The sequence below is a fragment of the Myotis nattereri genome (assembly GCF_964212035.1).
Source record: "Myotis nattereri genome assembly, chromosome: 13".
Classification (NCBI taxonomy): Eukaryota; Metazoa; Chordata; class Mammalia; order Chiroptera; family Vespertilionidae; genus Myotis; species Myotis nattereri.
In genome coordinates, this window is record NC_138088.1 from 32,407,928 (window position 1) to 32,420,336 (window position 12,409).

Genomic DNA, 12,409 nt, shown 5'->3' on the forward strand with positions numbered 1-12,409 from the left:
GTAGGGGGTAGGGGCAGGATTAGGAGAATAGGAAGACCCTTGAGCTCACTAAAGAGCTTACCCGCATGGAGCCAGAGATGTTTCTGTGTACTTTCTAATTAATTTTATGTAAAAAATGGATTTGGTAAAATAAAAGTTTGAAATCAATGGTGATAAAATGTCATTGACATTACTGGGGTGATAGTCAAAATAATTAACAGCCAGTAGGGCATAGGTTCTGACCAGTAAGAATGGAAACTGGCCCCTAACCGGTTTGGCTCGGTGGATAGAGTGTTGGCCTGCGGACTGAAGGGTCCCAGGTTTGATTCCGGCCAAGGGCATGTATCTTGGTTGCGGGCACATACCCAGTGGAAGGTGTGCAGGAGGCAACCGATCAATGTTCCTCTCTCATCGATGTTTCTAACTCTCTATCCCTATCCCTTCCTCTCTGTGAAAAATCAATAAAATATGTTTTAAAAAAAGAATGGAAACTGGTCCTGGTTTCTGTCAGATGCTACCTTTTAGTGGTTGGACCAAGGAGATCCGGGTATTCCTGGGTGCGGGAATCAGATAACCAGGGCAGCAGGTGGAAAGCACATGAATGGAGTTCAAACAACTACATATCAACCAGCATAAAAATATTTCAGTTCTCATAATCTGTGGGCCTATATCTTGAAGGTTACACAGTAAGTCTGCAACAGAGCTTCAAGTCTAACTTAGAACTTAATTTTATAGGGAGAAATATATAACTTCTAATATTCACTAGTATTTACATTACTGTTTTTAACAATGATCTCAATGTCAAAAATAATTTATTTTACTGAACATCTAGCTTAATCAACACCTTTCCATGCCAAAGAAGAAGTAAATATTCCATGACAGTATAAAACACAACAATGCCACTTACTCTTATACTTATTTCTTTTCATAGATTCTGAAGCAAGAGGTGCTAAAGACACCTAGATGTTTATATATATTAAAAAAAAGATGTATTAATAGAAATAGATTGTTCCTTTAGACTAATATTCTTGTTTTTCCACTTCAGAATGTTTTTATTTCAAGAGGTTGCCTTCTTTTTTAAATGTATCTTTATCGTCAAAAGTATTACAGCTGTCCCTCTTTCTTTCCCTGTTGACCCCTTCCACCCCAATCCTGTTCTCTCCCCAGGCCTTCTTCCCACTAGTGTGTCCACGGGTTATGCATAAATGCATATAAGTCCTCCAACTACCTTTACACAGCCTCAGTTTGAATAGCTCCTAGATCCCTTGTGGGCATTGCTTATGATGACCTTTCCTATCCCCCTCCCCTTCTTCCCTCTGAGAATCCTCAGTCTGTCACATGCTTCCATGTCTCTGGGTCTATTTTGTTTCATTAGAATAATATTCCTTTTAAATATTCTTTCATGAATTTTGGAATCACTGCAGATCATTACTAAGATAATGATTAGGTTGCAAGAAACCAATTCTCAGAGAATGCTATTTGAGGAAAGCATGTATCTGTTTATCATTTTCTAGTTTGTGTGTATGGAAAACAGTTTCTGACACGCATGATTAGTTACAACTAATTAATTCTTTTACCCTCCCTCCGGAATGATAAGTCATGTGCTTATTTAACCTGGTCCCCCACTTGTAAATTTTCTCTTGTTGACAGTTCTGCCATCTGTTTGCATGGGATGAAGCCCTGGTGCCCCCCTAATTGGCCATAAATTAGGTATCAGCCCCAGGCTTTTGACAGGATCCTTCAGTTACAGTTTGATTTCTTTATTAAGCTGTAAATCTAATACTTGGTGGGAAGCCCCCACTCTCTCCTAAGAGTACAGAAATGCATTTCTTGAGTCCTAGACCCAAGCTGTCTTCTCTGTATTTATGTTTAAGCTAGATCTCACTCAAGATGTCCTCTCTATATAGATCCATAAGACACACTTCCACTGATTATAGAGAAAACCTTTAAATCAATAAATGTCTATGCCTTTTGTAAGACGTGGAAGTAAGCATTTTTTTAGTGCTTACTACCCACCTTGTGCTGCCTATGGAACTTTACGTATGTTAAATTGATCTTCAAAACAATTTTATAATTTAGGTAATATTATCTTACTTTTTCCAGATGGGAAAACTGAGACAGAGTTTAAGTAACTTGCCCCTATTGTCATAAAATGGTGCAGTCAGGATTCAAATTTTGAGTTTTATTTGCCAAAGCCCGGGCATTCTCCACAGTGCACTCTCCATATATGACTACGCTTGAGAAAAGAGGAAATTATGATGAGGCAAAAGTATGTGTGTGATGCTACTTGGTACTCCTGCATCTCTCAGGCCCTCAGTTAACTAAAATGAAGGAGCTAGACTAGATGACCCACAAAATCTCATCCAATTTGATTCTTTGTGATTAGGTTAATCTGCAATTTACCATTTACCATGAGACTTATCAAGTTATTAAACTTCTATTGCTCTACTTTCCTCTTCTTCAAAATACCTATGATCATTACTTGGATTGATAGACTTCTCACCAAATATTCCACCCTTAGGCTCTCCCTCTATTTATCTTATGCAGCATTCTCAGGTTAGCCTACCAAATAGTGTTAGAATGGCATTATTTTGCTGCATAAAATATCAGTTACTCTCATCCCAATACTCAATGTTCTTGATGAACCAGCCCCAAGATGTCTATAAACTTATTTGTCACAACATCTCCTCCAACTACCTTTACACAGCCTCATTCTTGACAGTTTAAATAGCTCATAGTCCCCATGTGAGCATTGCTTATGCTGTTCATTATTAATATCGCCTCGCCCGTATTTCCAGATCCACCTAATGATACCATTCTTTCATGAAGACTTCCCTGATTCTCCTCAGAAGTAGTCACTCTCTTTTCCAGACGCCCATAAATATGTATACTGACTCTTCTGTATTCTTCCTTGCATGATGATTATTTGCGTATATTAGAAGCTAACCTCCAAACCAGGATTTGCGCTGCTCCTTTGATTCCTCTCATGGTCCCTCACAAAGCCTTGTGTATGATAGATCCTTAGTAAAATGTTGGCTGAATGAAAGAATGAATGAATGGGTAATTGTTGTTTCTGGGAACTAGACTAAGCATGTCTACTTCAGAGATATTTATGGAGACAACTATCACTGCTCTGGTTCTAGAGATCCAATTCAGAGGGGCTTCCTAACATGAGATTTGTGAATCAGGTGGGATCTCTCATTACTCAGACCTCCCGCGCTCAACCTCAACTCCAGCATTCTGAGCTGATCACATCTGCCCCCTCAGTTTCCTTCCACCCTGATACTCACAGCCTAGTCCAGCTCCACTAAACTGGATGGTTTACAGTACTTCTCCTTGGGCCCGGCACTTGGCTTTTCTGATAACTTATCAATACACACTGCAATGAGGAAAAACAGTGGGTGCTCCCAGAGAGCGCACATGCATTTTAACCATGCTCTTGGAGAGTCAGCAATCTGACATCTGCAGTTTAACCAATAAAGCATTCAGGTCACGAAAACAGCAAGCCAGAATGGAGGGAAGGAACAGGGCTATGTATCGTGGAACAAACTTTTAAGGATCCTAAATATATGCCTATGGCTAGAAGATGCTTTCTTCAAAACTGTCTTCCTAAAATGCTTCTCTTATAGGAGTCTGGGGATGGGAAAAAAAAAAGACGAGATAACTAAAATATGCTCAAGGAATAGTCTATTTCCTGATAATAATAATATAACATTTGATTATGATTAATATATTATCATAGTTATTATCCTTCTAAAAATTTACACAAATATCAGGCATCGCTTGAGTGCCTCCTGACTAAAACACATTTGGACACATGGCTTTCCTTGCGTGTTCCCATTAATCCTCACAATACGGCTATCATGTTGCATTATCCCCAGTTTATAAATGAGCTGAGGCGAAGCTCACAGTGCTTAAGTACCTTGGTGAAGACCACAAAGCTAGAATGGCAGACTTAGCTACTTTCAGGAATAATAGGAAATGACAGTCAAGTATAGAAGTCATTTTAAAATGAAAATATATGAAACAAATATTAATAGCTCCATAAAATGATGTCTAATTTCAGGAACTCATGTATGCCATTGATATGAGTGTGCAATATGCATAACAAAGAATGTACTTACTCTCTGTCGATCACAAGGCAGGTCACTGCTTCTGCAGCAATTACGTTTGCTGTCCTCACATCCTCCCTGTATGAAAAAGAGAGAGACATTGAAGTAAAATAACCTTTATTACCAAACAAAAGTGTTCCTTGTGATTCATTCAGGAAACCTAGTAAATTATGTATACTCTTATGATTTATCCACTTCCAGGTTTAAGCTTTCTTCGTCTTTCAAATTTCTTTGTTCTGAGGAACCACCTTGTTCTTGTCATGCAGCACCCACATTTTACAGTTATAATTCAGCAATCACAATCTTCCAACATAAAGTTTCACTCACAGAAGTGCAACAGAATTTTATATTATCATTCCCTCTGCTCTCTGGGGAATTACCAAATTAATTGGTCAATGATAGAGACAGTAATAAACACGGGCAGATGAAATTTTTTAAAGGACCTGAAGGAATATTTCTGGAGACTGAGAATCTAATTCATAGTGTGCGTGAATTTATCATTCTAACCTTGAGAACAATTGATCTGTTTCAATTATTCCCTTACTTTAGAGACCCTGCTTTTATATGGCTCAATCTTTGGCAACTTCTAGCACATAGTTATCTGTGTCAGAGCTTACGGTTCATCAAGAGTATTTGACAAATCTTAATCCCAGTGACCGAAATCTGTATATACTGTCTCTTTGGAAGCTTGTAATTTGTCACTGCAGGGATATCTGTCAACCTCTTAAACCTTTACAGAACCTTCCCTGATATTTCTGTCTGATCCAGTAGTCAAAGGTGGATTTGGTAAATTAGCATTCACATGGCATTTTGAGCTACTGAAAATTTAATGGTACCACTGACATAAAAAAGTAAGTTATACTTGAAAACGTACTCTATTTCCTATAAAGGTAACATTTCTAAGTTAATATTATTAATGATGAATATGAGTTTGAAATACGTTACAGAGATATGTACACGGGAAATAATATAGTGTTAATAAAGCATACTTAAAACATCATATGTCTCTACAGGATAGAGAAGTAAGTCTTAAAAATAAAGATATTTTCATTTTTTTTAAGTACACCAAGTTCTCACATATAATTCTGAACTCTATTTTGTCCACTGATATTTTTTCTTTCATTGTTAGTACATCATGCTATGAAGGTCATTGGTGCTTTACAGTGACTATTTTGTATTTAGAATTTGGTAAAGCAAGTTTCCCCTTACTGAAATTCTTTTTCAAAAATATCTTGGTGATTCTTAAACATTCACATTTTATATAGACTTTAAAATAAATTCCCTCTTCCAAAGAAACCCACTCTGGGACTCTGCTAGAGTTGTATTACATTTATGCATTGATTTCAGAAGAAAAGGATTATGATCCTAATAATTTCCATACAAGAACAAACGGCATGACTCTCCACCTGTGCAGATCTAGTTTTCTGTCTTTAAATAATATTTCTTAATCTTTTCCACTTGGAGCTGACATTTCAAAAACAGTATTCTTAGGTGTTTTATATCATTAGTTTCTCATGAGTGGCATCCTTTCCCATTTCTGTTTCTCACTAGTCATTACGTAGGAAACAAAAAAGGTATTGATTATTGTAATTTTTAACACACCTACCATACTAAGTTCTCTTTTGATTCCAAAATTTTCATTGTCATCTCCACAACTCCCAGCATCCTCCTCCCAATGCCTCCTTCACATTCTCCACCATCCACACAAACTATCCTCCTTTCCATTCCTGAACACCTCACCTCCTTTAATGTGCCTTCCCTAAGCCTAGGGATCTTGTCTCCAACTCCTTGGCTAGTTCACCCCTCTTAGCCTTTAGATCTCAGCCTATGTGCCCTTTCCTCAGGAGAACCACGTGAGTTAATGAGAACATGTTCACGGTTTTTTCATTCTCAAGGTCATACATACCTCTTTGTCCAACCACCTATCACTGCAATTACACATTTATTGGTTTAATGACAGTATGTTCCTCCTACTAAACCACATGAGGGCAGGTTCCAGGGCTACTTTTGCTCTCCATTTTACCCTAAATGGCTGACACACAGGAGATGCTTAGGAAGTGTGTGGTACAGGATGGCACAGGCACCACAGTCCCAGGCCCACTACAACAGGCTCTGGAATCCCACTGTAGTGGTTTTACAAGACAAGCTACAAGCTGTGTGAAAGGCTCAGCTTTCTCTTCTGTAAAAATGGGGAGAGTAAGAATGCCTACTCACTGTGTCATATTAAATGAGATAATCAAAGATTTGTTTATCATAATGCCTGGCACATAGAGAGTAATATGTTCTGTTGTTTATTATTCCTAGCTTTCGTCACCAGTGCTGTCATGTCTGTCCTTATAGGATGATGTGTTTTATGAAACATTCCTACCCAAGAACGAGGTGTGGATTTTCTTTTTGTTCCATAGAAGTAGACAACATATTTTCAACTCCATTATCACTTTCTAGTGGGAATTTTTGATGAAGTAGACATAAGTAGAAAATGTCAGTAATGCCCATCAGGTCTTCTATAAATTGTATGAATGGCTTATTTCTAAGGAGGTTGCTCAATAAAGTAGAAATTATTACAAATTGCTGCCATTGTTAAACACACACACACACACACACACACACACACACACACACACACACACAAAACAACAACCACATCATAGCTTTATAGAGAACATCATATTAAATCTCACTTTCCCTAAAACATACTTCTATCTTAGCAATTTAAAAACTGCTCACAGTCTTTCAAAGTGTGAAATATACAAGATAATGCTTCCTTTTTATAATATTTTCTGTACATATAAATTTTAAAAAATGACTTCATTACAAATTTTCAATATTTTAAAATTTCATATTATCTGGCATAAATTGGATATATTTAAAAAATGAATGTAGTTTTCTTGCAACAATAAGTACGTAAATATTTTTAAGTGTAGATGGGGAAATATCAAAGATCAGAAGAGTGACAGAGTCAACAGAAATTGAAAATATTTTATTTTAAGAAAGAAAATCTGTAGGTGATAGCCTACAATCAGGTTTAGTACCTTGTAAAGTGACATATACCAAAACAGAAGAGAGGTATAATGGATGAAAACAACATATTAAACAAGAGATTGTAATATTTGCTAATTAATGAGCATCTAGTATATATCAGGATCTAGATGAAATCTCACACAAACCTCATTTAATGCATCTAACAGAGGTGGATATTTTATCCAAGATTTACACAGGGGTATAAAGGTTAGGTAACACACCCAAAGTCAGACATAGCAAATGAGTTGTAGACCTGGAATTTGAAAAAAGATCTGGCTGGCTCCAAAGTCCATGTTCTTTCCAAAACAGTCCACTGTTGATACACTGCTGTCCAATTTATTTACACAACAGTTCTGACTTGATTTTAATACAAAATAACTTCTGAATAGTAAGTAGTCATAATGTCTCTGTCCATCATTATAAAAATATATGTAATTGTTAATAAAACAGCATTACTATGTTTATGAGTGCCCAATTGCAAAGCTAATTCAGTAAAGCATTTTGATTCCCAAACTTTTAGACTTTCTCTCCATAGCTATGTCCTAGCCCTGTTATGTTGCTTTAGAATAATGCTACATAAAAAAAATACAAATTATTCAAGGCCAAGTTCATTCAATGCCTAACTCATGTGGCCATTACATTGTCATTGTCTATTAAGGTACTTAATGCCACTATGACAGTCTATGCAGTTGTCTAAAATGTCAGATCTGAGTACTCAGAGAGCTGCTCCTATAAAGTACCAGATAATATCTTACCTAGTACTGACATATATAAATCCCTTATTTTATGAGAGATAGTAGAAATTTATATTGAGAAAATATTACTCACAGAAGCAGACAATACTGTGATTTACTGTGTATGCTTATTTCCTTTATAGGTCAAAGGAGCATGTCAAAAGCAAATATCATTTGGATTCAGATATAAAATATTGCATACTCATATAATGCAGAGGTCTTAATAGCTCCATGTTGTTATAAAACTTATCTCTGTTCACACAGAGCTGTTCTGGTTTCTCACAGAACTTCTGTGCTAACAAACCTAAGTTAGCAGGGTTTCATGTAATATAGATTTAGACATGGGAAAAGAGGAGAAAAAGGGAGATGGTGTTATTTTTAAAAACTGAGGTTTCTTTCCATTTTAGTTTTTGGTAGATTAAGGTATTTGACAATTTCTAATAGATGAATATAACGAGCTTTTGAAGAAAAAAGCAAACATTGGCCATGAGAGAATTTTATAACTAGAGTTATATGTACAATATACTTAATTAAAAACTTTCACCATACATATATTGCCTTTGAACACTCAGCACACTTCTTTATAGCAAATAAATGTACACACATCTATATAACAGTCCAGGCTTAACATGTGCATCTTCTTTAAAAATAAAGTTTCATATTCATGCATTTCTGTACCAGTATTAGTTGATTTTAACATGAAAATTAATAAACATGTACTATTGCAGAAGTAGCTACTTTTTGGCAGATTGACAGATATTTTACAAAGTTGCTATTGATTAATGATTAATTACTGTCAAAGCTATGCAGTTTAGTACTGTTCACTTTTTAAGCATTTTTGGAAGAGTTAGAAATTGCTTTCAATGAAATCATAGAGCATGAAAAATATCCAAAAATATTTTCAAATAAAAGTTTTCTGTGCACTGACTCTGATATTCTTTGAACTTCATCACTGGAATCTTCATCATCGCTGTATCCCAAAGTGGAATCACTGTCAGTATCTGAATAATCCATAGCAAGGCTTTAGCATGGACCCCTCTTGTTCTGAAGTAATTCTCTCGTGTCTCCTGGCTGGTAGGGAACCGAAGGGTTGATTTATATCTCGGGGGAAGACAGAGTGCACGAGGCCAAAGTAGGATGTAGTTCAAGCAAAGCCTCGTCTGAGTAAGGGCTCTCCCTTCTCAGCTCTAGAGGCACGTGACTGCCATCAACAAAGTCCAGGCATTCCCTCGGTGCCAGCCTTCTTGGAAACTGACACTACTCCAACTGCCTATGAATTTACAGCTATCCATGAAGCAGAGCCCTTCGTTCTCCATCAAATGCAACAGCTAAATGTCCACAGTTAAGTCTGGATCACATAGGACAAAATAAATCCTTTTCAACTCAAAATCAAGGGCAATCTTACGACCATAAATAGGATATTTAAAATGAATAGGATATGACAAGTATCAAAGAGCCACTGAAAGTGAAATTATACTTTGAATTAATTATGAACTAGAATTGTAGAGTTTATGGCAAAATTCAACTGTGCTATTTGAAATTGTATTCCCAGAGCACGTAAGTGTTTTTGAAGAATAAGTTGTATCAGGCCATTCACTGATCTACTTTCTATTGAGTCATGAAGTTATTCCAACATGACTTACACCTCCCATATTCTAATAGAACACACATACTAAGTGCAAAATGAACTAAGACATGCAAATAAATGCATGTCTTCTAATCAAGCTTGGCACAGAGTAAGCAACCAATAAATGATAGTGTATCATCCTCATCACTGTTGTTATCATATCATCATAATCCCTTTAGGGTCCTCTAACATCCAGGAAGCATGTTACTCTCTTGAATACTCTTTATCTCATAAACCTTCTTCCCTAAGTCTCTATGATAATATCAGTCTCCCAGTTCTTTTCCAACATCACTTTCTCAATTTATTTTCTTAAGTCCTCTTCCCTAGTTCACTGAAATCTAGGTGTTTCTCCAAAAGAATTTTTCCTGCCTTCTTTTTTTATTGCTCTGATTTCTCTTATTAAGGAAATCTTAACATAATCCTATGGCATCAGCTATTAGATTGATATTAATGATTTTCAAGTCTTAGTTTCTTAACATTTACCTCTCCTACTGGACATCCCTGTCTGGAAGTTCCATTGCAACCTTTAACTCAAACCTAACTCATTTTCTCTTAACCTCAAAACCACTCTTTCCCTTGGGTAACCTTTTCTTGGTAAATGACATCTTCATTCTTGCATTCACCTAGCCTCAAAAGATTAGATTTATTTTTTTTATTGTTCTCTCTCCATCAGTGCATGTGTTTGATCATATTGGTTCTTTGTCTTTTCTCTTATATCCAACCTTCCTTTGCCTTTCCATAGCCACTGTTCTACTCTGCGCTGTCACCATCTGTATGCTACTAAGCATCTGAAATGCTGCTATGGCCTTATAGCTGACCTCACTGCCTCCACTCCCTTTTCTAATCCATATTTCACTCGCACATTTTCACATATAAATCTAGTCATCCCAACTCTTCATGAGAGCTTTCAAAAGAAACATTCAAGAGAGAAAAGTTCCTACACTTCCATTTAGAGTTTGAGGACCTCCACCATCTGGCTTATCACCTTTCTTGGCTCCATGTGGAGTTTTACAGACTAGTCTCTACTACACTTGTGACAAACAACTATTTCTTTAAAATATACCAGCTGTTATCTTCATGCCCGTGCACATGCAGATGGCTCTTCTGAGGTCCCTCTATTCCAATTCAAATGTTCATATATGCAAACTTTCTATTTTTTTCTAATATATTTTTCTCTTTTAATTTTCTTGTGCTTGTTCTTTTGTTTGTTTTTTTTTCTGTTGTCTATCAATAGCATTTTTAAAAGCAAAAAATTCCCATAAAAATGTCTACATATAATTACAGAAAAAAATAGTTTAAAAAGATTAAGAGAAAGAGAGAAATAGAAAAATACTGTCACACCAAGACATAACTAAGGTTAATACCTTGGTGAATCTCCTTCAAACACTTTATTATTCTTAAGTATCATGTATCATGAATACAATAATAATAAGTCAATAATCATTTTATAACATGTTTACTGAAAGCTGTTATATTCTGAATGCCTGCACCTTGAGGTTTAGTGGAGACAGATGTTAAATTAGTATGCAAATGTATAACTAAAAATACTGATCTAACAGCATGCAATCAGAGCTATATTAGGGAGCATTTCACTTGGCAATTCAGAGGCCAGACAATTTTTTTGAGGACATTAAAAACTAAGCCCCAAAAGATGAGTTAGTTGGGTTAGCAAGATGGGTCCCAAAATGTATTTTTTAGGAAACAAGTATAGTATATGCAATTGCTCTGAGGTTGAAAATAGCTTATTGTAAAACAAAAAGGCTGGAATTCAGGGATTGAGAAAAAAAGGCAGGGATGAGGACACACACCACAAAGAAAGACAGGACCACATCATTCAGTGCCTGTAGGCTATTCATATGTATACACACACACACACACACACACACACACACACATACACACACACACATTTTTAAAGATTGCCTAAGTGAGCTGTTCTTTCTTTACCATATTAAATAAAATCTTAAAAATCAGTTGAAAAGCTTAAGCTCAATTTGGGGGAAACAACTTTTATGCCATAATGAAATAAAGTATCAAGAAAACCATTTTAGATTAATAATATTAGAACACATATGGCCTTTTCACTTATTAAAATAAATGTTACTATAAATCCATTTGGATATTAAAAACATGTATAAACAGAAAATATGTTCTCTGCCCTTTAGAATCCTCTAGTGTAGAATATAGAAGTAATGAAAAAGCAAGTGCATAAAAATCGATGTATTATCAAAAATATTATATATCAACTCATGATTAACATAGAATTGAATTTAGTTTAGATCAACTCTTTAGAGTCCACCAATGGTAGTCTCTGGTTTCTCATCAGTAATAGGGACTTGTGACATGACCTTAAGGAGAATGCTTTGAGCAGAGTGGTTATGTGTCATCCATAAAGTAACTCCAAAGTTTATTCTTCCTGGTAGTATAGGTGAATATTTCCATTTACGATATCAATTCACTTCTTGAGAGAATGCAAATCTTATTGGATCTATACCCATGGAAGGTCACAGTAAGTTAAAAAAGAGTAATTAATTTGGAAGAATTAAATTTTGAATTCTTTTTTTCATATACCCCTCCCTAGTGGATGGCATGATGAATTTCTTATGTGACATATAAACTTTGCATTCTATGGCATGCTTCAATGACAATAAACATAGACATTCATTAGATTGAACCAACTAAAATGTCCTTTTTTATTTCAGGTTAAAAATAACAATTTATTGGAAATTTCCTTTGGTACAACCTAATACATGGAATTAGTAAAAGTGAAAGGGGAGAAAAAAGCATTTGCAACACGATGCATATTGCTATTTCTTTTCTTTTCTTTTCGGTCTGGCCACTAAGCCAATCTATTTTTTTTTTATTGATTAAGTTATTACATATGTATCCTTATCCCCACATTACCCTCTTATCCCCCCCACTGATGCCCTCACCCG

The 12,409-nt window shown here is 35.7% G+C and overlaps 1 protein-coding gene across 2 annotated transcripts in view; it reads right to left on the minus strand.

The window, feature by feature from the left end:
- The window catches only part of PRKG1 (protein kinase cGMP-dependent 1), a 1,074,350-nt gene that overhangs the window by 123,535 nt on the left and 938,406 nt on the right, over nt 1-12,409 (minus strand). For both annotated transcript variants that reach the window (XM_081104810.1, XM_081104809.1), the window contains exon 8: nt 4,104-4,169. In XM_081104810.1, the coding sequence (XP_080960936.1) occupies nt 4,104-4,169 (66 nt within the window). The remainder of the gene's footprint in view (nt 1-4,103; nt 4,170-12,409) is intronic.